Raw genomic sequence first — 24410 nt, 5'->3', positions numbered from 1 at the left:
GAGCCATTTAAAGCTTTATAGGTCAAAACCAGCACTTTGAATTGGATCCGGAAACTAACCGGCATCCAGTGCAGTCAGTCATGGATTGGTATTATATGCTCAAACCATCTTGCCCCGGGAAGCATCCTGGCCACTGAATTCTGCACCAGCTGAAGTTTCCGAGCCGTCTTCAGAGGCAGCCCCCTGTTGCAATAATCATTTGTATGGGAATGTGGTTTTGCCGACTGTGCTCACATAAATTGCCCCAAGGAGCCTGCCTCTTCCATGTGGTAGTGGCCCAGGTACTGCTTTGAGGCGCATGCTTTAGTGACTGTGAAGCAGAACTAAATGTTAAGCTACTGCTGATGGTTAACAGTAAGCCTCTCCAGGATATCCTTTCTTAAATTCCCTTTGGAATATTCTCAGGAGGAGTTGAGAAGAGGCTTGGAGAAACAATGCCTGTCGTGGTTATGTTTGTTTGTTGTTTTTGCCACTATTCCATTGCTACCTCTTTGACCATGTGGGATGCGGGTGGCGCCGTGGTCTAAACCACTGAGCCTCTTGGCTTGCCAATCAGAAGGTTGGTGGTTCGAATCCACACAATGGGGTGAGCTCCAGTTGCTTGGTCCCAGCTCCTGCCTACCTAGCAGTTCAAAAGCACACCAGTTCAAGTAGATAAATAGGTACCACTGCGGCGGAAAGGTAAATGGCATTTCCGTGCGCTCTGGTTTCTGTCACGGTGTCCCGTTGTGTCAGAAGCGGTTTAGTCATGCTGGCCACCTGACCCGGAAAGCTTTCTGTGGACAAACGCTGGCTCCCTCAACCTGAAAGTGGAGATGAGCGCCACAACCCCATAGTCACCTTTGGCTGGACTTAACCGTCCAGGGGTCCTTTACCTTTTTACCTTTGTTGACCATGTGGAAACAGTATGATTCATGGATGCTTTGTTGCTATAATGAATTATATATTTCGCTAGGATGCAAGGCTGCACGCTTCCTCTGCTAAGAGCTCCATTGAATGCAGTGGAAATTGCAATTCCACAGGATTGCATAACCACCCCTGTTTCGACACTCAGCCTGGGGAAAATGTCTTGGATTACATCTTCCCTGAACTTTGACCAACTTTGCTGACTGGGTCTGATGAGAGTTGTAGCCCCAAACATCTGGATGGCATGAGGAGGATGGTGGACATCTACTGTGTATATAAATCCTCATGGGGCACAGTGAACCCATAAATGTGGGTTGTTGTTGTTTAAATATGCAACTGCATTTCCCTCAATGTCTTGTCCTTTGTTCATGTGCCAAATATATTGTTAGGAATGGAACTGCATGAAGAGCTTCATGACCTGGGAACAAAGGAAGGCTTGAAAGGAAGGAAGCTCAGCAAAGCCATTGAGAGTTTTGCATGGAATATCACTGTGTTAAAGGTAAGTACAAAAGTGACACATTTCCTTCTCTAGAGAATCTAGGTCTGAAACTTCTGCTTACATCTAACAGGAAAAGAATATTGAATATTAACACGATGGCAGGAAAATGCTGATGTGTGACAATCATAAAGAAGAGGAGCATTTCATTACATTAAGAGATTAAAGCAATCCTTAGTCAAATAAAATTTAGTAAGATTGGTTGTAAGCATTTTATAGTCTGTGGAGTTTTTTGGTTTTTCTTTGGCTTCAGGGGACAGCCAAAAGTAGATTTGTCCTTTCTGTGAGACAGAATTTATTCCAGTTGCTAGGGATTGCTGGTAGGCAGACTGCTGTTGTGTTCATGTCCTGATTACAAGCTTCCCTTAGGCTGGACTAGATGGGCCATTGGACTGAACCAGCTGGCTAATCTTATGTTCTTAAAATGGCTACAGGTTATATCCAAAGTAGCACTATGTCATGGTCCTTTTGGCATAAGGTTTTCTACTAGCACAGTGCGACTTGTCGTTGCTCATCAAAAGAGTGCATGTTTTGCATGAAGAAAAGATCCAGACTAAGGCTTTGTCCCTATGCACATTTACCTGATAATAAGACCAATTGAAAACCAGTGGGACTTACTTTTGAGTTGACATGACTCGGATTGTCCTGTAAGTTAGTTGTACTTTTGCTCTATTAAAGTCCAATAGGGCTTAAGTTAGTCTCATGGTTCCATTGGTTTCAGTTGGATTAAATCTTGAGTAACCTAATCTAGATTCAGAGCATCATATTTAGTTCTAGGTGTCTCCCAGTTAGAAATGTTCCCTGGGAGCAGGATTTGGAAAGATCTGTGCTTGTGAGAACTCCTGTCAGTTGGTGTATAAGCCAACTTGGTTTCATTCAACATAAGGCGGTGTTGTATAAATGCCAGAGCATATTAAAATAATTTGATTAAGATTTTTAAAAACAACAACAACAAAGTAGCATTTTATTTCCAGAAATCTAGTGATAGATTTGGAAGTGAGTTGGGAACATAAAGTGTGTAGGCTGTCTTGTGGAAATGCCAACAAATGGGATCTGAACATAGGGATGGATGAATCTGCCAATTTTGCTTTCTCTTGGTTTTTCATTTTTTCCAATCTTCACCAATTTCCTCATCAGTTTGCAGTTAACGCCCCCTCCCTAAAATAACCGTCCCCATGAAAATTCAGTATTTTAATCCACATTTATCCTAATGTACATATACTTGTATGCAATTTTGCAAAATATACATTTTTGCAAGCCATTTCCCCTAATATAATGCATATTTGCATGCTATTATACATTTTTTGCTGGAGAACTACATCACAACATTCAGGGAAGTTTCAATTCCAAAAGCAGTTGCATTTCGGTTTCCGTATTGTTTTGTGATCTTTGACTAAGGAAGATTCCATTAAAATTTGAACCAAACTAGACTCTCTCCCTCCCATCCCTATTTGAGGGTGCCAATGAATGTGGGGGTATCTTCTTATTCAGACCTAAATCCAGTTTAGCTAATAAGATTAATACATTGAATGATCTGGCCACATTCCACCGTGTGGGAGATGTCAGATTCTAGGTAATCTCTACTGAGCACCAGGAACTGTTGACTCCACAGATAACAAATGTCTTCACTCATTGCAAGAGGCATCTTGTTGTTCAGTCCTGACTCATTATTTCATGAATCGCTTAAAGAACCATGCCTCCACCCATATTGGCAGCCAGTTGTATCTTTTCTGTAGTGTTCCCTGAGCAAGATAAAGGTTTGCGAGATAGAAAGACTGAATTTTGAAGCTGTAGGATAAATAGAAAAATTGCAAACTAGTCCCTGGTTCAACAATTAATGTTTTCAGCTTTAATATAGAACTAGAAGCAAGGCAAAAAGAACTATCTAGTTCTATGAACTAGGAAAGTATATGGGTAGCAGAGATGGAGAGTACAGGACAAGCTATTCTATGGACAAGCATTTTAGAGAAAGAATATATCCAATAGTTAATTTTTAATTTTTTAAAAAGTTTCTCCCCTCTCTCAACAAGCCCATGTACTGTAGATGATTAGGATTGCATTCTAACACCCTGTGAACACCATTCTGCTGATAAAAAGAATGTGCGATGTGAAGAAATGCTTTATTTTGTCCGTCCTGAATCTATCAACATCCATCTTCATTGGAAGTCCCCGAGTTCTAGGGTTATGAGAGAGGGAGAAATACAATATCCTCTTTGAGGTAAGGCGACTCAAACTGTCCACAGCATGGGTAGGCAAACTAAGGCCCGGGGGCCGGATCCGGCCCAATCACCTTCTAAATCCGGCCCGCGGACGGTGCTGGAATCAGCGTGTTTTTACAGATGTAGAATGTGCCCTTTTATTTAAAATGCATCTCTGGGTTATTTGTGGGGCACAGGAATTTGGTTTGCTGACCCCTGGTCCACAGTATTCCAAGTGTAACTGCACCATGTTGTTGTTTAGTCGTTTGGTCGTGTCTGACTCTTCGTGACCCCATGGACCAGAGCACGCCAGGCACTCCTGTCTTCCACAGCCTCCCGCAGTTTGGTCAAACTCATGCTGGTAGCTTTGAAAACACTGTCCAACCATCTCGTCCTCTGTTGTTCCCTTCTCCTTGTGCCCTCCATCTTTCCCAACATCAGGGTCTTTTCCAGGGAGTCTTCTCTTTTCATGAGGTGGCCAAAGTACTGCAGCCTCAGCTTCAGGATCTGTCCTTCCAGTGAGTACTCAGGGCTGATTTCCTTCAGAATGGAGAGGTTTGATCTTCTTGCAGTCCATGGGACTCTCAAGAGTCTCCTCCAGCACCATAATTCAAAAGCATCAATTCTTCGGTGATCAGCCTTCTTTATGGTCCAGCTCTCACTTCCATACATCACTACTGGGAAAACCATAGCTTTAACTATACGGGCCTATGTTGGAAAGGTGGTGTCTCTGCACCATAGATTTGTATAATGGCATTATGTCATTGGCAGTTTTGTTTTCAATTGTTTCCTAATGCTGCCCAGCATGCATGGCATTTGTCTTTTTCACAGCTGCCATATATCATTGAGCTATCCATTGCGACCACAAGGTCACGTTGCTGCCAATTCAGACCCCCTGAGTGTAGATGTGAAATCAGGGTTTATTTGCCCAGTGTGCATACCTTTACACTTGATTGCATTGCCTTATATAGAAACCAGCTCTGCGGTATTGAAACAAGCAGATTACTTACAAACTCTTTTATTATTACGCTCTGTCATTCCTAGCAGAGCAAGGTTGTGGCTCCCAAACATCCACCTTTGGCAGTGATACTCCAGTGGAGCAAAACACAGCTCACTGCAGAGATAAAAACTAGGATGTGTTTGTTTTCTTCATTTCAGAAATATTCCAGAACCGCAGTGAGTTATCTGTTCACCCCGTCTTCATTTACACTATAGTTAGCATCTCTCTGAAGTGCAATTTTTTTCTTCCTTTTAGGCAAAAAAAGGCCGCAACTGACAATGTTATTTGAATTATTCATAAGCAGACAGATCCTAATGAAGAGCTCATTTCATATAAGCAGAAGGCTTTGCTGGTCCCTGTACTGTAATAAACTAAATTTTACAATAATAATCCAGAAGCCACCAGACCATATTAAATATGTTTATGTGTCCCCCCCCCCCGCCCTGCTCCATGGATGATTTAGATCTAGTGGTTTTTTACATAGGGAGGTGAACATGGATGACTGATAGTGTCTTGACCCTAGGGAATAGTCCCACTGCCTCTCTTGCCCGTGCCCCTCTGTCCCCAACACTGATTTTTTGCCTGAGGCCAATTAGGCTAGGCCAGATTCTGGCAATGGATTTTAAAGTGTCTCCTTTAAAGATTTGTAAAACCAAATCAATTGTTATTAGATTTGTAGAGCCCTATTGTATCCTTGTTTTCTGCTGACGCACTTTATCAACGCCCCCATGAGAGTTGCTTTTTGCTTGTTGACAGCACTAGGTTTTGCATTTCTTATACGAGGCTAAAAATAGTTTTTTCCTGCATGATCCTATTCATGTACAAGACAGTGTTCTTAATGGGCTTTGACTTGATTGTTATTTAGCAATGGAAACTTCTTAGAGAACTCTACTATAATTTCAGGGTAGCATCGTTGTAATCCCAATCTTTCCCAGGTGGTAGTTAATCAACCCACTTTCCCCATGTCTCCTGGCTGCCAGCTTTTGTGTTGGAAAGCAGCCACCCCAGGGGATGATGTAGTAAGTGTTGTCAAGCAAGTAGGATCTGCTTCCAGTTGTTTCAAAGAATGTGAGATCTTCAGGTCAGTGGTTCTTTTTATTTAGTGCTTTGTTTCCAAGCATTTCACAACAGGAATACCTCCTCCCCACTCAATTTTCCAAAGCGTTTTCTTTACGCATCAATTTTATCATTAAGTTGTAAGCTGAATACTTTTTTTTTTTTTTTGCAGAAATCTTTACTTCTTTGTAATAAATACTTGTTTTGAAGAACCCTGCTTTAGAAAGTAGGTAGCTTTGGTCTTAGACATTGAGAGTTGTGATATTTGGAAATAAGATGATTGCATGATGCATTATAGCAGTGATAAGAAAACTCTGGCTAGTGGGCCTAACTAGACCTGACAAACTTTGGAATTTGACCCAACAGGCTATTTTGGGCAAACCACAGCCACCTGTATGACAAATTGAGGTTGCACAATTAAAGTTGATTTGGAGTTCTTGAGCAACAAGGCTGCTTCCAAAAATTTGACTTTTTATGATAACAAACGTGACAGGCAAATGCACTTGAAAGTACCGGATAACATTTGCTGGATACAAAGTCATCTAATCTCTCTGCAAACAAATCAGAATAGAGTGCTCAGTAAACAGGTTGTCTACAAGTGACCCCAAGTTTATTCCCCACTTACTGGGTGACCTTGGGCCAGTCACCAAAATCTCATTAGGATTTTTCTGAGGACAAAAGGAAGTTTTACCTCGAGCTCCTTGGAGGAAATATTGGATGTAAATTAGCAAATAAAATAAACAAAAATTGAAGCTAGGTAAACAACAACAGAAGCAGTTACATTTCATTTGCCCTGGCAATAAATAATAATTATTATTATTTTATAAAACGTTTAGGAAACACCTGAAGGCAGCCCTGTATAGGGAAGCTGTTTAAGGTTTAATGTTTTCCTGTGTTTTTATCTATTCTGGAAGCCACCTAGAGTGGCTGGGGCAACCCAGTCAGATGGGCGGGGTACAAATAATCAATTATTATTGTTATTATTTTAAACTCTGTGTTTTCACAGGTTGCTTGTTTCCTGCTTTTAGAATTTGAACTAGACTTTTTTTATTTGCAGCTGTGGGTTTTTTCTAGTGCTTTCCCCCACTGTTGTTGGTATGATACATGTATTTGTCACTTTCACACTTAACCCTTTTAGAGGTACACACTTAAACTATATTGGGTGCGCTCTTAAACATGAAATGTGTGTGACCCTTAGGCTGTGCTCTTGGAAGCAAATTGCTCTTGAGATCCATAGGAGATAACTTCCAAGTTAAATGGGTTAAGGATTGGAATATAGGCAACATCTGTCTCCGAATCAGTTGCACTGTTGACTTTCCGGCGGTAACAAGGATTTATGTTAGCCATTAATTTCAGTAGCTATGACTTTGTACACAGAACACGAGCAGAGCTGTTGAGTGTAAAAGGAATACTGTTTACATAGAAAGTTCTCAGAGGGGTGCTTCAGATTATTTAATCTCCTAGTGGAAAATGAGGCTGCTGCAGCCTCCTTGATAGAAGAGGACTGCTTCCCTAAGAGCATGGGGCTGTCGTTTTTATACTTCCAGTCCTCTTGAATATACTACCTGTATATCTTGGGAGTATATTCTGCACATGGTTGTCCCTCTATTTGAAACGATGACATTTTAAACTAGGGCATGAACATCAAAGCTTTGCTCCTGCAGAGCACTAATTAAAGGAAGCAAGGCAAGGTGGCAGAAAGGAATGATGTTCATTTGCATCAGTTTAAAGGGTACAGTTGGAATAGAAAAGCCTGCACCATCCAGGCTGCAAATATATAACTTTAAAGTATGTGGAGAGTTTCTGGTGAAATCTCAGAATATGATGACCAGTATTATGCGGGGCTCTAGTGAGTAAGCTCCTTCACCCATCAATATGACTGGCAAGATAAATGGTGCAGAATGGGCAGTCATACAGATTTGCCCAAATGGCATCATTTACCGTATTTTTCGCTCTATAAGACACACCTAGTTTTTGGAGGAGGAAAACAAGAAAAAATATATTCGCTGCGCAGCAAAAGCAGCGATCCCTCTTGCTGTTCTGGCTTCTGGGATAGCTGCGCAGCCTGCATTTGCTCCATAAGATGCACACACATTTCCCCTTACTTTTTAGGTGGAAAAAGGTGAGTCTTATAGAGCAAAAAATACGGTATATATTTGAGAAAAGACTATTTTTTAAAAAAGTATTGTGATTTCTTCCTGAATGTGGAGTAGATGCAACTTTGATGAACAATATTTGATAACGCTTCCAAGGTGCATGAGCAGTGAAGAGCAAGAAGCTGTTCTTTGTTAGATGTGCTTAATGCAGGGCTCAGCAAACTTAGCGCGCCTTGGGCCGGTGTCTCCAACGCCGATCGCGCGGAGGGCAGGGAGCGCGTGCCCATACGTGTGCGCACACACTATTTCCGGCGCACTTCTGGGTCGGAGGAGTACCGGAAATAGCTTGTGTGCATGTGCATGGGCCTCCTCCAACCTGGATGTGCAGAGGAAATAATGTGCATGCACAAATAATGCTTGCGCATGCGCACAAGCTACTTCCGGTGCTCCTCCGACCTGGAAGTAGGCAGCCGCACAGCGCAGCGCCGGTAAGAGTGGGCGGCGGCAGCGGGCGGCAGGAGTTGTCACAGGCTGGATAAACGAGTCCTTTGGGCCTTATCCGGCCTGCGGGCCTTAGTTTGGGGACCCCTGGCCTAATGTTATTTCAGCCTCTTCTAAACATGAAAAGCCGCCTCTCAATGCGCAAAGAGAATAGGAGCGCCAGTGGGGTGTGTGTATACACAATCCATTTCCCAATCTAAATTACCTACTGGTGGCTCCTGAACCGCAGGGGAGTCCAAATGTGCATTTGCCAGTACAGTCGTACCTTGGTTCTCAAACGTAATCCATTCCGGAAGTCCGTTTGACTTCTGAAAACGTTCACAATCCAAGGTGCGGCTTCCAATTGGCTGCGGGAGCTTCCAGCACTCAATCGGAAGCCATGGAAGCCGCAGAGGACGTTTGGCTTCCAAAAAAGGTTTGCAAACTGGAACACTCACTTCCGGGTTTGCGGCGTTCGGGAGCCAAAATGTTCGAGAACTAAGCTGTTCAAAAACCAAGATGCGACTGTACTGTATCTCAAAGTCCAGAGGTGGAGTGATTTGGAATAAGGAAACAGCAGGCATGGAATTGTTGAGCCCCTACCCGCAACATATGATCTTCAGTATCAGGTTACTCCTCCAAAGGCAGCTTTTCCTGTTTTAAAGGGTTGCCAAGGTAATGTTATCCGAATCTGTCCCTTTTTGTACAGCTTTATCTTTACAGTATATTTGTGGTCATTTGGCGCTTATAAATATCCTGTTGTCCATTAGTAATGGTCTTATCTCTGAAGAGCTGGGTTTAATCACACAGATGTATTATTGCAAAAACACGTAATGCAATTTTAAATTTCATGATCATTTGCCCTAAAAGCTAAAAATACTTCTCTGGGAGTACTGGTTTTATCTTCTCATCTCTGATGGCCCTTCTTTTCTCCAGTTAGAAATGAAATTAACTTAACATGAATTACTGTACTTTTAAATATATCCTTTAAAAAAAAGCAATTGATGTTCTGAGATCCCATGCTAGCATAAACAGTACTGAATAAACAAATGTATTTTTATGCTGGCGTGGCTTCCTGAGCAGGCCTTAAAAATAAGAGCCATCATGCTGCCCCAATAAAATAACATCTTGGGTTTAAATAAAATCAATACTACTATACTGTGTTAAATTGATGGGGGACTTCCTTCTTTGTGGAAGGATACTTTCTCTGGAAATCATTTGACAGCCTGGAAATCATTTCACGTGAATGTAGTAGGTAGGTTGTAGGTAAGTAGGTAAGGTGGCAAAATGTTCCTGGACTGTATTAGGAACATTTGGCAGATGGGAATCGAGTTGTCACGTGACTGAATAATGCCCATGTAAAACAAAATTATGTGCAGAACAAAATTATGTGCACTTAGAAAACGAGCATCTCAGGAAGACAGCTGGGCTGGAACATTTCTTCCCAATTACAAGCTTTCCATGTGCAGAGAGCTTTTTGTATCATCAAGCACTTGGTAACAACAACAACAACAAGATAATGCAACCATAACACTTCATCTCCTGACAATCACTTGAATCTATCTTCAAACATAACATCGGAGCGTCCTGATGTTTACTGTTACAACCAGAAGAGATCTCCCATGCTTGACCTCGCAAGAACTGTATGTCGAGCTGTTTGCTGCATGAGAATTGCTTTGTGCCAAGAAGGAAATGTCCCTGTAATTGGGTTAGATATCAGAGTAGTCACTTCAAAGTCATAGCAGTCACTTTAGAAGTGTAGAGAAGGGAAGCTTCCGAACTGTTTACCCAACAAGGAGAAAGCATAAGAGGAAAGAGTGCAATACTGCAGCGTGGATTACCAAATTGGCAGGACCTTACACGATTTGCCTGGATTCCACAGGTGTCAAACAACTTTCCTGCTGCCCATACCCAACTATATCTTCACTGTGCAGGGATAATTTTTCATCTTTGAGCCTTGAATCTGGACAAAACCTTTATTTTTGTTTGCTTCTTATTGCTTCCTGACCATTTGGGGTGCTTAGCTGTGGCATGTGAGTGGCAGGTGGGGATTGGGAGAGCCTCTAGTTTACACAGATAAAACAAAAGCCTTGTAATATTGTATTGAATTCGGATGGCTCAAGACCAAAGAGCAGCTGTTTTACTGCTGCTGTTTCTCCAGCTACGGTGAGACTGACAGCTTTTATGAGCTCTTAAGGTAGAAGGTGTTGAAGAGGATTTGTACCAGAGCTGTCAGAGTCGCTAAACTGATCAAAGGATTACAGCGCTCTCAATAAAAAGGAGGCTTTACAGTAAAAACAATGCTAGAAAATGCCAGTCATTTGAATTTGTATCCTTGACAGCTTACAGCACGCTTTAAATAGGTCAAGTGAACCAGAGAATGTCAAGAAGAGCATAGAGCAGTAAAGCCTCTGTTCATTCCTTCTGCTAATAGTTTTTTGTTTTGTTTTGCTTTTTAAAGAAGCGCTGCTTGCCCAAACTTCACAGAGAGGCAATCCCTGAAGGCTTCAATTTATTTTTAGACAACAATAGGAAAAAGGTGACAACTCCTACGTCAGATGTGCTGTGAGAGAGTCATCTGAGTGCATAACAGAGAAGCATCAGACACACTGATCCCAGGAGGGGCTGGCGCAGAATCGCAGGCTAGGCTGTCATATTCTCATCTTTAGGTTCACCATGCAATTCTCTGGTGAGAACGGAGATAGTTGTTTCTGGATTCACATTATTGGATGGATAAAACCTTGAAAGTTGTACATACAGGCACAAGAGCAGGCATCTTTCAAGTCTCTTTCTGTCTAAGGCAGCCTTTCTCAATCTGGTGCCCTTCAGGTTATTATGGACTACAACTTCCAGTATACATGGCCACTAGCCCAACTGTCTGGGGGTGATGGGACTCGAAGGCCAAAACATCTGGTGGTACCAGATTGAAGAAGGGACGAGGTTTGTTCCAGAATGAGAAAAGAGAGGCAGACAAAACAAACAAACTCCCTTGTATTTCACACCATCTTTTGTCCCTATGTTTTGCATGTTACACCTGTGGGAATCTGGGTAACATCAAGGAGTTGAGGTCAATCCCGGCTTCTAGATGAATGTTGTATATGCTACTGTTAGTGATCTCAACGCGCTGAGTGCTGTCTTTGTGTAGCCAAAATGGCACCATCCATGATAAGAGGGGAGGTATCAGCAGACTCAGAGTTCCTCTGAGGTTTGGAGAAGTACAAAAAAACATGGTAGGCATTGAATGCAGCGTCAGGATTGGCAAAAGGAACAGGTGTGATGAAATAGCATGGAGCACCCGGAATCCCAAACAGAAGTACCGCATCATTATCTTGCAGACCCCACTGGTACCTGTATAATATATGTTCTTGTTATGGTCACATTTCACATTTAAAACCTCTGTCAGTATTCAGCTAAAATAATCTGCAAGCTGAACCTTAGTTAAAGTTTTGTGCCTTGCTGATGTGGTGATACCAGCTTTTCTATGTTGTTGTAATGATGAACTAGGAAAGAATTAGGTATATTAGAAACACAACGGAATTCAGTTATTGAGTCCAGTGGAGGTCCTGAGGATTAAGACATATTGTAGACATCAAATTCACTTCTACTTTTCTTGAGAAACAGATACTCCAATTTTTGAGGTCTACAGATTGTCATTTTTAGTTACATTTGACAGGCTAATACACAATAAGTTAGCTTGCATAACAAGGTGATAGGAAAAAAATCCTTTGCATTTAAGCCAGTTCTCATTTTGGCTGTAAAAATCTTGCTTGACATAGCAAAACAAGAATCTTGCACTGTACCACTGATCTCTAAGAACTCACCATAGGTTCTGGCACAGAATTTTGTTTAAAGCACAGTGGCATAATATAGCATGATGTTTTAATTGGCTTTTATTACTGAGGTCCAAAATCTTTGGTGGTCATCCAAGCCATCTTACATTACTCTGAAGTGAGAATAAATTGGTAGCATGCTGTTGTTGATGGCTGCTCTGAATTTTGGCTAATAAGTCAAACTAGGAGAAGCTAAATATTAGCTAGCGAGTAGCTAGGTAGAGGTTGGGTGGTTAACTGTCCACTTTTAAGATATGGAGCTAAGGTTCTATCCAGTGATACCTTTGGACTAATGGAACATGCTTCTATTCATGTAAGGTGTTGCATCCAATATTTGCTGATTATTTAATGCAGTTCTATGCACCATATTCCATGAGCTCCTGCAGGGTCTTCCAACATTTTGGAGCAACCTTTAGTCTAGCTTGATGATTTTTACATGTTAATACGAAAACTTTCCATTTCGGTTATCTATTTTTTTAAAAAAATATACAGGCAGAGGACTTACCTTCTCTAGGCTTATATTTCTGATTTTACCCTCACCATCTATCAGGCATCTGGTCATTTGGCTTTGTTTGTTTGTGTACCAAAATTGTGACCAAAATTTTGCCTTGGTGATACATACGTCCCGTTTGGGATGTATCTTTCATTGGCTGCTCTGTGACTTTGAGATATTCAGTTTACAGGTGGTTATCTTCCCATAGGGACACGGGTGGCGCTGTGGTCTAAACCACTGAGCCTCTTGGGCTTGCCGATCAGAAGGTCAGTGGTTCAAATCCCTGTGACAGGGAGAGCTCCCATTGCTCTGTCCCATGTTTAGTACAGATGTTTTTAGGCTGCCTTCTTCCAACATCTGGAAAAAGAAGCTGAGATACACCATGTCTTAATTAACTGAAGGTGTTGCAGCAGGCAAGACAGCTGCGCTCTCTCTCTCTCTCTCTCTCTCTCTCTCTGCCTCTTCAGTTGCTCAGATTTTGCCTTGGGCCTTGAAACAGCCAGTTAGCAGTACAGCGAATTCTCTCCAGACTATTATGGAATTAGCCAAACTAATCTTCTCTGCTTTAATAGGCCTGTTTAATCATAATCCACAGTCCAGGCCTTTCAGAACTGAGGAAAGCATAAAGCCTCATAATTAACTTGTTTAAGATTCTTTTGTTGTAGGATGTCTGATTTTGCACTTTAAATAAAGTGAAGGGGCTATTTAATATACAGCTCTCAGTGAAAGCTTAAGTTTAGGCACTGAAAATCTTTGCCATGTTTAACAATGTTAAGGACTGTATAGATACAATTGCATGTGGCAACCATTCATTCAGGAAATTGTGTAACAAAGCCTTTTACTTGTGATGCAGTTCCAAATATGTTCAGATGTTCAATGTCAAGGAAATAAAATCTGAAGGGTAATTGACATGTATGTAGATTACAGGCTGGTTTCATCTTGCTAGCTGTTTTGTACCTTTAGCTTTGTGACAGCTTCATAAGAGTTATTGTCTAAGCGCTTATCAAAATTTTGTAAATACATATTCCAGTGTGGAGAATAGTTAAGCAGGAATTCACTTCACCCATTGAGCGCCAGAGTTCATGTCTTAAACATGCAAATAGAACCCCTGTGGCTCAGATCAGTGGCTGGAAGCTGTTAAAGGAGTCAGAAGGTATGAAATGACCTCTAGCCTGTGGCTGCTAAGATTTTTCCTTGATTATTTGAACAGTTTCTCTGTTGCCCCTCACTGGTGGCCCACAGATTAAATCCCATGTGTTGTCTCTCTTGTTCACAGCCTGCTTTTGTTTTGATAGGGCATACTAATGAATGAGTCCTATCTCATGGGGGAAGGATGGAAAAATGGGTGGGGGGTTGTTAATTCCAGCTGTTGGGTGCTATGAGCCCTGCCTCTGGCAACTCATTTCACCTGTTCTTCAAATGTAAGCAACCCTCTTAAACCCCTACTCTTTCACTGTCTCTGTTCTTCTCTCCTGTTGTCACTTTTGAAAAGCACACAAATCTGCTACAGATAATAAAAATCTTTAGAAATAGTTATGATGGTTAAGGTATGGGAATTTTTTTTGGGGGGGGGTATAGAAAAACAATGTTGTTGTTGTTGATGGTTAAGGTATAGGAATTTTGGGGGGGTATATAAAAACAATGTTGTTGCTGCTGTTGGCATCTGTTTGTCTTGAGAGTCAATGGAGTGTCCCTCCGGGGGTGAAATCAAACAACTGCATTAGCATCACCAAAGTGACCTCCCTGGGGCATAAGTCTCGGCAATGTGTATGGAGGGCCTGGGCTGTCCAGGTGACAACACACCCCTCTCAAACCTTGTTGATATGGTCCAAAGGAAAGCAATAGGTTTGGCACCAGCTTGGCAACCATTTTAGGGACTCCATTCCAGATTTGTGGAGTTTAATTCTTAGTTTAAAAGCAATATTTAAAAACAATATTTAATGTATCATTGCACCTACCATACATTAGCTAAGTCCCTTCATGTATATTATCTTTGTAAAATGTTTCTAGTTACTCATTTATTGTGAACCTTCCGTACCGAGATTATGAAAGCATGCCTTCAGATTTCCAGCTGACATGCATTCTAGATTTTACTTCTAAGGCCTTAAAAGGAATAACTTTCTACTGCTGTTGCTCCATTTTCTTACTTCCCAGTTCTGAATACATAACTTACTGTCTTGGCTACTGTGATGGGTGAAGCACCCTCAGGTTGTGTAAGCTTTGGCCTGGAAATCAGCCAAGTTCCTTTTCCCAAATGAAATAGCTAGACTGACTTCTGAGTCAAAGCAGAATCCTCGACCCAAGCACCCTGTTCTCCGACACTTTAACACTACCTACTGGTCAATCCAGTGACAGAGCCGCCAGTGGCACTCCAGCCACTGGGAGGCAAAGAAAATGAGGTCTCTCCCTCCTTTTCCTTCCCGGCACCTGGCATGCTACACCAGTGTGCCAGGACAAAAGGTTACAGGGGTCCGTGGGAAAGTGATTTCCCCAGGGCTACTTCAGTACCGCCTTCCTTATCTCTCGTAGTGCCTGGAGCATCCGTCTTATTGCTGCCAGGTTGGTGGTCAGGAAAAAGTGTTTTAAAAGAGGTGGGTGGGAAACTGGGGGGAGGGGGGAGGCTGAGTGGGTGGGAGGGGGTAAACCAAGAATTCTGATTTAGATGGTAATCTGAGCTGGAGAATAATCCAGGGCCCTTAATGTTCATTGAAACAAACATTACTAGCAACTCTATCTGGTACTCCTTTGTGGTGTGCTTACTATATATGCAGATGGTTGCTTTGGCAAGTTCCTTGAAGGAAAGTCTGGATGAGCGTGAGTCATCATTAGGCAAAGCAGTGGCTCACCAGGGAGCAAATAAATGCCAAACGCAACCTCCTGAACAGTATCTCAGCTGAAGTAATCATCGGTGATGGGCTCAGAAATACCACCAGTGATTCCACTTCTATCCCTAGCTTGACATATGCCCACAAATGTGTATATGTAAGAGGCTGATTGTCATTCTGTGCCTGCAAAAGCACAGATCTGTGAGTCGGTTGCACATCAGATGTGTCCTCAGTGTAGGTGAAACCAACCTGTGTGATTTGTGTGGTACACTGGTGCTCTCATGATCACATAGTAGAATGAAGGCACGTGTTTCATTTCTGCTTTTCAGCCCTTAGCGGGGCCATAGCTCGCCAGATGGCCTCAGCAAAACCATGTTGCTTATATTTATAGATGGCGGTGACTTCAATATTGTCTTCTTTGAAAAAATAGCCCTACTTCTTCCTAGTAACAGTGACCTCGTCCTCCACCCAATCAGATTTGACTACAGTGATCATGTGTGCCCTCCGTTTTGTCGTCATGTAACCCAATAGGACTGGCTGTGCAATGATGTCGCTGTGACTTAGGAGGGTTAGTTTTCAAACCAAAATGGTGCTGAAATAAAATGGTGTATAAATGTTTGCTGAGCCTTCTGGACTGGAACCATGGAGAAGCTGCTAGTGAAGTCCAGTTACTTTGAGCTACCTGATCAGGTATCGCCCACCTAAATGTGTGTTCCCTCTGGAGATGACTGTTCGGAAGATGGCCTTCTTGAAAAATTGATAAAAGGGGGAGTGTGTTTTGTTCAAGGGAATGGTGTTTGTCAACTGTTTCCACCTTTTATATAAGCCCTATACTATTTTATTAAAATAATAATAATAATTTATTATATATACCCCGCCCATCTGTCTGGGTTTCCCCAGCCACTCTGGGCGGCTCCCAATCGAATATTAAAAACACAATACAGCATTAAACATCCTACTGTATCATCCTACCAGACACTGTTTTTAACCTTTTCTTATGATTTGATACTTATTTCTAGACTCTATGATAACATCAATAGCTAAAGAAGCAGGAGCCTTCGAAGGCTAGGATAGAGGAATGTGATTTTTCTTTGTCTGACAGAAATAATGAGTTCTTTATGTGTGTGTGTGTGCCAAGAAAATGGTTCTGTGCTCTCAGGTTATTGGAGTGACTTATTTCCAGGGGTTATTTTGGTTTAACCAGATTTTTGGAACTAACCCCACATTCTTTCTAGTATTTGGTTTTGTTAAGGTGTTGACATAATTTTGCTGGCACCCCCCCCCTTTTAAGTAGATTATATTCGCAACCAATTTTCTCAAAGCAAACAGATGGCTTCTCAACAAGAGCATGTCCGCGGAAATTATCCCTTGCAGAAGTATAACAGCATTGCCACAAGAGACCTATGTTTGTCATTCATTTTCTTGTGAGATGTTACTCAGAACCATTATTTGTTTTCTCACCTTGCTCACATGAAGCAGGTGTGTGTGTGTGTGTGTGTTTTCCTCAAAGGCCAACAAAACTTTAATGAAAATTGGGGAGTGGGGATGTACATATCAAATTGCAATATACATTGTCATTGCAATTTGAATTGGGGAATGTTTTTCTTTCTCTCTCCTAAAATTAAAACGCATAAAACTAAAAGCAGAAGGATTTAGGACAGACAAAAAAAGTGCTTCTTCACATAGTGCATAGCAGAACTATGTCATTCGTTCTCACAAGAGGCAGAGATGCCCACCAACTTGGACGGCTTATTTACGGAGGATAGGGACACGGGTGGCGCTGTGGGTTAAACCACAGAGCCTAGGACTTGCCGATCAGAAGGTCGGTGGTTCGATTCCCAGCGATGGGGTGAGCGCCCGTTGTTCGGTCCCAGCTCCTGCCCACCTAGCAGTTCGAAAGCACGTCAAAGTGCAAGTAGATAAATAGGTACCGCTCCGGCGGGAAGGTAAACGGCGTTTCTGTGCGCTGCTCTGGATTGCCAGAAGCGGCTTAGTCATGCTGGCCACGTGACCCGGAAGCTGTACACCGGCTCCCTCGGCCAATATAGCGAGATGAGCGGCGCAACCCCAGAGTCGGCCACGACTGGACCTAATGGTAGGGGTCCCTTTACCTTTACCTTTATGGCTACTATTCTTGAGGGTTATGTTCTGCCTCCACTGAATGAGTCAGTATACCTCTGAATTCCAGTTGTTGGAAATTGCAGGAGAGGAGAATGCTTGCAGGATTCATGCCGCCATCTGTCTGATTTAGCATGGTTCTTCTTATGTTCTTGATGTTTTATTTTTTAATTGCTGAAGCGGTAGGTAATAATAATAATAATAATAATAATAATAATAATAATGTGTATGCTAAGGTAAAGTGTACGCACTACTTGACTGGAGAACAGCATTGCAAAATTTGGAGAAGGGCAACTTTTGAAGAATGGCTGTCCTTCAGTTCACAAACTGTTTTACAAAGTGCAAATTAGGTAGATTTATGAATGTGAGCTGAATCCAATTTTTCTCCCATCCCCAGGCCAAATCTGTAGAAAACAGACTACAAAGCAATATTAACTTGAGCAGGAAAACGCTTGCCAAATTTCCTTCAAAAATTCTGTACATGCCATTCTAAGAACAAGGGACTTAAATAGAAGAAAATCTATGTAACGGCAATGTGAAGGATTATATGTTTTAGATTTGTGGTGAACAGTATAGCCCTGATATTTTTTTTAGCGCTCAAACTGAATTGCTTTACATCCCTCTGTCGTGACTGAACTCTGAGAACAGTCTTGTTAGAGCCATCAGTTGACAAGAAATCACTGCATTTCATCAATGATGCAATGCCAATCCATCTGTCTACCCATGGTATTTAGCTTTGATCAACATGGGAGTATATGAATGATTCACAAACATTTATGATTGCCAGTTAGTTTATTGCATGATCCCCAGGTAATCCAGTGATACAATCTGTTGCTGGCAGCTTCAAAACAGGAAATCGTAGGGTGATTTTCTGGGATGATCATTCAATACAACAATAACGAATGCAAGATGAGTGGCCCTTACAACTTTCATCCCTGCTCCTGGGTCTCAATGAAAGATTTGGATTCTATCCATCCTAGAGACTATCTTACCTGTATCTCTATCTCTGTCTATCTATCTATCTATCTATCTATCTATTTATCTATCCATCCATCCATACACATACACATATTCACAGATGCTTATCTGCGCTTTCTCCATAACTGAAGCAGATCTGCAGATCATAATGTCTGATTGTCTCTTACATGAGTATTTTCACTTCATGTCCATGTATTTAGTGTGCATGGATGGAACGGAAACACTGTGTGCAGTTACACTGTGTTATAGGTTTTGTGCTCATACCTACATGCTCTCTTTGTAGGAGTCGTGAAGCAGTTGACCAGTTAAAGCTGTAATGACATTTAAAAGAAGTCTGGCATAAAGGGCTGGATGGGCACAGAAATCACACTAGAGCCATCCTGTTGAACAGGGGCTCCTTTGTATCACTAAGTTGCTTAGCAGAATGACTGAATGACCCCCGGACGTTATCAGTTTGTGATGCAATCTTAGCTCATGCTGGTATATCTAGTTGCTATTGTTCCCAAGCATTGTTTACTGGTTCTGAACCTTGCCAGCTACCATTGTCTCTCTCAACTTGTTTGCCAGGACTGGAGTAATGGGGCGAATGCAGAATCACATGGCGTGTGTCAGTGCATCATCGAGTCACAACAGGTTCTCACCGAGTGCCAAATTTTGCTCAAAGGGGGGGATTGTGCATGAGCTGAGTAATGGCAGATGTCTGCAGGTTTGCACTGAATGTGGCAAAAATGCATTTCTCACGCTTCTTGAGATTGTTCCCTTTGGACATTTGCAGGTTCGTATTCCACACCACGCTGGGATCATTCTCTGTGGGGAGAAAAAGGTGAATTGTAATGATTGTAAGAAATATGGTGGTCACAGTGCACAGATGCACAGTAGCAACAGGATATTTCCTCTCTTGTGTTCCGGTTCTATCCTCTGCGGCAGTGGCGTAGCGTGGGTTGTCAGCACCCGGGGCAAGGCAAGTAATTTGTGCCCCCCCCCGCTGCACTGTCCCTCCCCCAGATAGTCCCTCACTCTCTCTCCGCACCGCACCGCACGCCTGGCACCCTCCCCTCCACAGTGGGCGGCGACCCGGCGGCTCGGATCGGATTCGCACAGCCAGCACTGCAGTGAGAGAGAGTGAGTGAGCCAGGCAGGGGCAGAGAGCTGCGAGTGCGAGCGCGCCCCCCCCCCCAGATGTTGCGCCTGGTGCGGCCGGCCCCCCTGCACCCCCCACGTTACGCCACTGCTTTGCGGAGAATGTGGTGATGGGCTGAAATTTCTAGGCTATGCGAATACTGGCATCAATGCATTGTGCTGCTTCCTTGCCTGCTCCACATCACTGGCAATGCAGGTGTGGGCATAGAGTTTTCTGTGGGCATAGAGCTTCTGTTTTTGGAAGCAATCCTGTGTTTCCTGGAAAGGTGTGAGCCCTAACCTTCATTTATTTGAATTGTTCTCTTCTGCCCTTCAGCTAGAACGCGAAGCTTACAGTTCCATCTGTGGGAGTTGTGCTTGACAGATTTCTCCATTCTATTTTTATGGCTAGTGTTGTTAAGGACCTGCATGCCTTTGATCCTCGGTGGCTGCAGTGCTCTTCTAAAATGTCCCCAAAGAGGAGCTTTTCTGTAGGGATGCTTACAGATTCCTCCCCATGTGAATTTCTCACGCAATTTTGTGGTTCCTGGTGACCTGGTCTTGTCTCCAAAGCAGCATCATTACTCTCATGATCTGTCCAGCTAATGCCAAAAATCGAATCTAAAAGGTTGGCGGAACTCTGTCAAAGTGCTGGGATCTGGTTTTGAGTTCCAGACTTAAGTTCAGATGGCTGTTTGCCATAGTTTGGTTTGCATTTTCCTGCCTTATAAGATTGCTGACATGCACCGGTGCACATATTCATTGATTAAATAATCACAGCACTGAAATTCATTCTTTCTGGTTCAAAAGACCTTCTCCTTCATGTGCTGAACGTAGCAGAGTTACGCCCACAGGAGATACATCAAGCAGTTGTGTGAAGGGACCTCATCTGAGGCCCTTTGCATCACCACCAAAGCACTTACATGTGCTTTCTCTGTGTGGAGGTTTGGGGTGGTGATGGTGAACCTTTCTGACGTGACTGCATCATTGCATGGATTGGTTTGTTTTTTTTAGTTTTGCACTGTGATTTAGTTTATTAATGTGTTTATTCCTTGGTGCGCGCCAGTAACCTGTACTACAGTAAACCGTATGTGCCAATTCCAAAATTAATTTTGGAAACTTTGCAAGCTGAACTAGAAGGCAAGGGGAATTAGGAATGCGGGACAAAGTGAGCCTACAGACTAAAAACAGAATGGAACAGGGAAAATATGTTCATTACAGCTTTTCTGGAGTTTGCTAACCCCCCACCTCAGTAAGCCCTTTAGTTGAAATGTTGGGGGGAAAATCTGATTATTTTGGGATCCACTCTTGATTTTACAGTGGTGCCCCACAAGACGAATGCCCCGCAAGACGGAAAACCCGCTAGATGAAAGGGTTTTCCGTTTTTCAATGCACTTCGCAGGACAAATTTCCCTATGGGCTTGCTTCGCAAGACGAAAATGTCTTGCGAGTCTTGAGATTTTTTTTCGCTCCCCACCCCCTTTTTCTAAGCTGCTAAACCGCTAATAGCCTTTTAGCAGCTAATCCGCTAATCCCTTAAGCCTTTAATAGCCGCTAATAGCCGCTAAACCGCTAATAGCGCTAATCCGCTAAGTTGCTAATAGGGTTGCTTCGCAAGACGGAGAAACCGCTAAACGAAGAGACTCACAGAACGAATTAATTTCGTTTTGCGAGGCACCAGTGTATATAAAACTATTGAATAATTATACCATAGATACTATTACAACTGAAAAAATTAACAAGAATAGAGGATGTAAATGTTCGTTCTGATGCTGGCTCAGTGTTTCAGCTGATTAACAAATGTCTACTCTGGTTTGATTCTTAGGTTCTTCAAAGGTGCTTTCCCCCCCTTAAGCATTTGCTCTCAGCAGCATTGTCCAGACAGGAGCCAGCTTCATCAGTCCAAAGCATGGGTGTACATGATTAAGAACTGTTCTTTTCAATAGGATTCAAGGCACCTTTTTGCTAGTTGGATTTTGTCCATTTTCTCTAGTGTCAGGAGATGGGTTAAAGAGGCGTTAATAACTCACTTGAATTGCTAACAGCTCATAATGTATTAAATCTGAGAGACCAGCTGCATCCACTATCATTCACTCTTGGGTGAGACGAGTTGTCTGTGCATGTTATGCTGTGACAAAGTGTATGTGTTTGTGTGTGTGAGAGAGAGAGAGAGAGAGAAAGAAAGAAAGAAAGAAAGAAAGAAAGAAAGAGAGAGAGAGAGAGAGAGAGAGAGAGAGAGAGAAAGGAAAGACAGCCCTTCTTTATCTTTTTAAGGACTTGCATTATTCACGACTCATCTTCTTTCTGTGTGCTTGTTGTGTATTCGTAGGGACAAGGTGATCTACTGAAGAACGCCAAGAACGAAGCCATAGAGAACATGAAGCAGGTCCAACTGGCTTGTTTGTCATGTGGACTCAGCAGAACCGGGATTTTGGATGCCAAGTCCAAACGGTGCCTGGAGGCAATAGAAGAAAAGGAGACTGGCGATGAGAATGGGAGGCTGTGAAAGAAGACCATCGCTGTCTGGCAATGGCATATATTTCAATAGCCCGAAATTATTTTTTTAACACATTTAAAAAGAGAAAGAGAAAAGACCGCACTAGATTGCCCTCTACCGGATATCAGAAGTATTAAAATCCTCACAATGCCAGTGTTTTATTTGAGTTCATTTATCCAAGTTTAAACTCTTGAAGTAGTGATATTTCTAATAAATCCAAGCTGTGTGTGTGTGTGTGTGTTTGTGTGTGTGGGGAGATCTAGTAAATGCTCTGTCATGAAGTTACATTGTTAGCCCCTTTCCTTATTTATTTTGGCATCTTTGATCAGAGTTTTATCCAGTGCTTTTTTTTCTTTAAAAAATATTTAGGGGTACTCTCATTTTCCTACTCATACTGCCCCTCAATGCGGACGAACTTAGATTCACAAAATGTTTAGAGGTATGCGTACCCCTGCGTACCCCCAGAAAAAAAGCACTGGTTTTATCATTCTGAAGATCTTGGTGGATAGAGAGAATGCATAACACATTAGTTTTAATGCTTCTTTGTACCATACTGTTGCTTTAGTGGCAGCTTCTAATAAACTGTGCTGTTCCAACTATGTAATACAGATTTTACCAGCAGAAGAAAGCACACACATGAACCTAATCTTTTATTGGCATGGATGAATAATGGATTCTTCAGCATAGTGGGAATGATAAATAATTAATTTACCTATTAAATTAAGTTGATGAAATATTAAACAATCAGAATTTTTTTGGATAGATCTCAATGGGACTTCTGATGAACATTCCACTAACTTTTTTTTTTTTTTTTTGGCTAATCATGATTTGAAATGCACTCACATTAATAGAATAAATTGGCCATTTTGTTTCATGCAAGGAAGCCAGGGTGATATTTCAGCTCTGCAAAATTAGGGATGGAGTGATTTCCAAGCTTTGGTTATGAAATGTGAGATATCAAATATTCCTTTAGACATAATAGAATACGAAGGTGCTCCTTAGTAACTCTGGAATGTTTCCCAGCGTCATTACCTGAAGGAAGTTTATACAAACTGTGAGCTTGAGATAAAGCTCAAAGAACTTCATTCTGCTTACTTTATTCCTATGAACAATCCCGCATAAAACTAGCAAGGGCTATTTCTCATGATACATGTCAAACATGGGCCTGCATTCAAACGGAAGTTGCGCGTCTTGCTAGGAATACAAGTACAGTGGTACCTCTGGTTACGTACTTAATTCGTTCTGGAGGTCCGTTCTTAACCTGAAACTGTTCTTAACCTTGAAACACCACTTTAGCTAATGGGGCCTCCTGCTGCTGCTGTGCCACCGGAGCACGATTTCTGTTCTCATCCTGAAGTAAAGTTCTTAACCCGAGGTAATATTTCTGGGTTAGCGGAGTCTGTAACCTGAAGCGTATGTAACCTGAAGCGTATGTAACCTGAGGTACCACTGTATTTAAAAAGCATCTCTGGGTTATTTGTGGGGCCTAGGAATTCGTTATTATTTTTTTCAAAATACAGTGGTACCTCGGGTTAAGTACTTAATTCGTTCCGGAGGTCTGTTCTTAACCTGAAACTGTTCTTAACCTGAAGCACCACTTTAGCTAATGGGGCCTCCTGCTGCTGCCGCTGCGCCGCCACTGCACGATTTCTGTTCTCATCCTGAAGCAAAGTTCTTAACCTGAAGCACTATTTCTGGGTTAGCGGAGTCTGTAACCTGAAGCGTATGTAACCTGAGGTACCACTGTAGAGATAACATCATGGAATGATGCTACTCAGAAGAAAGACTTGCTGAACTGCCGTTGCTCTGCAGTTCTCAAGTCTTTTCTCTCTAGCGCTAGTTGTGTGTGGTGTTCTTCTCTCAGCGTGTCTTTTCAGGGAGAGTTGTGAGAATAAACTCACACATTTAACATGAGAAGCAAGCCTAAGGCAAACTCATAATAGCCTAATTTTGCTATGCCCAAGGGCAGGCACACAATGAAATATAGCTGGTGGAAGAGAGGGATGATCTGGTGAGAGCTGAGTGGTTGAATGAAACTCTAACCTGACCAGCTATTGAAAATCACATGATCAAACTTACCATGTTACTAAGTGGAGTGTTATGCGCATTGATGTCATTATATAAATACACTAATTTGCTGGGCTGTGACAAAGCTGGCAGTGCGTCAACAGTGGTGCATGAGTCACATGACGATTCCAGCACAAACATGGCTCCTCCCCAGTCTACTCAAGTCATATTTCCACCACGCCAGTGTGATTTGGTGAATGTGATGTGCTAGAAATTTGAAGAAATTTGACAGAAGGCATAGTAGCAGAAAT

The 24410-nt window shown here is 42.3% G+C and overlaps 1 protein-coding gene across 2 annotated transcripts in view; it reads left to right on the top strand.

Annotated features, from left to right (window-relative positions):
- The window catches only part of PLCL1 (phospholipase C like 1 (inactive)), a 179328-nt gene extending 157083 nt beyond the window's left edge, over positions 1–22245 (top strand). For both annotated transcript variants that reach the window (XM_083406488.1, XM_083406487.1), the window contains 2 exons: positions 1296–1405; positions 21925–22245. In XM_083406488.1, coding sequence (XP_083262614.1) covers positions 1296–1405; positions 21925–22101 — 287 coding nt within the window. In that variant the 3' untranslated portion in view covers positions 22102–22245. The remainder of the gene's footprint in view (positions 1–1295; positions 1406–21924) is intronic.
- The last annotated feature ends 2165 nt before the right edge of the window (positions 22246–24410 follow it).

This window comes from Podarcis tiliguerta (assembly GCF_965153285.1).
Source record: "Podarcis tiliguerta genome assembly, chromosome: 1".
Taxonomy (NCBI): domain Eukaryota; kingdom Metazoa; phylum Chordata; class Lepidosauria; order Squamata; family Lacertidae; genus Podarcis; species Podarcis tiliguerta.
The sequence above is the reverse complement of the archived record's forward strand: the minus strand, read 5'-3'. Positions and strand labels throughout refer to the sequence as shown.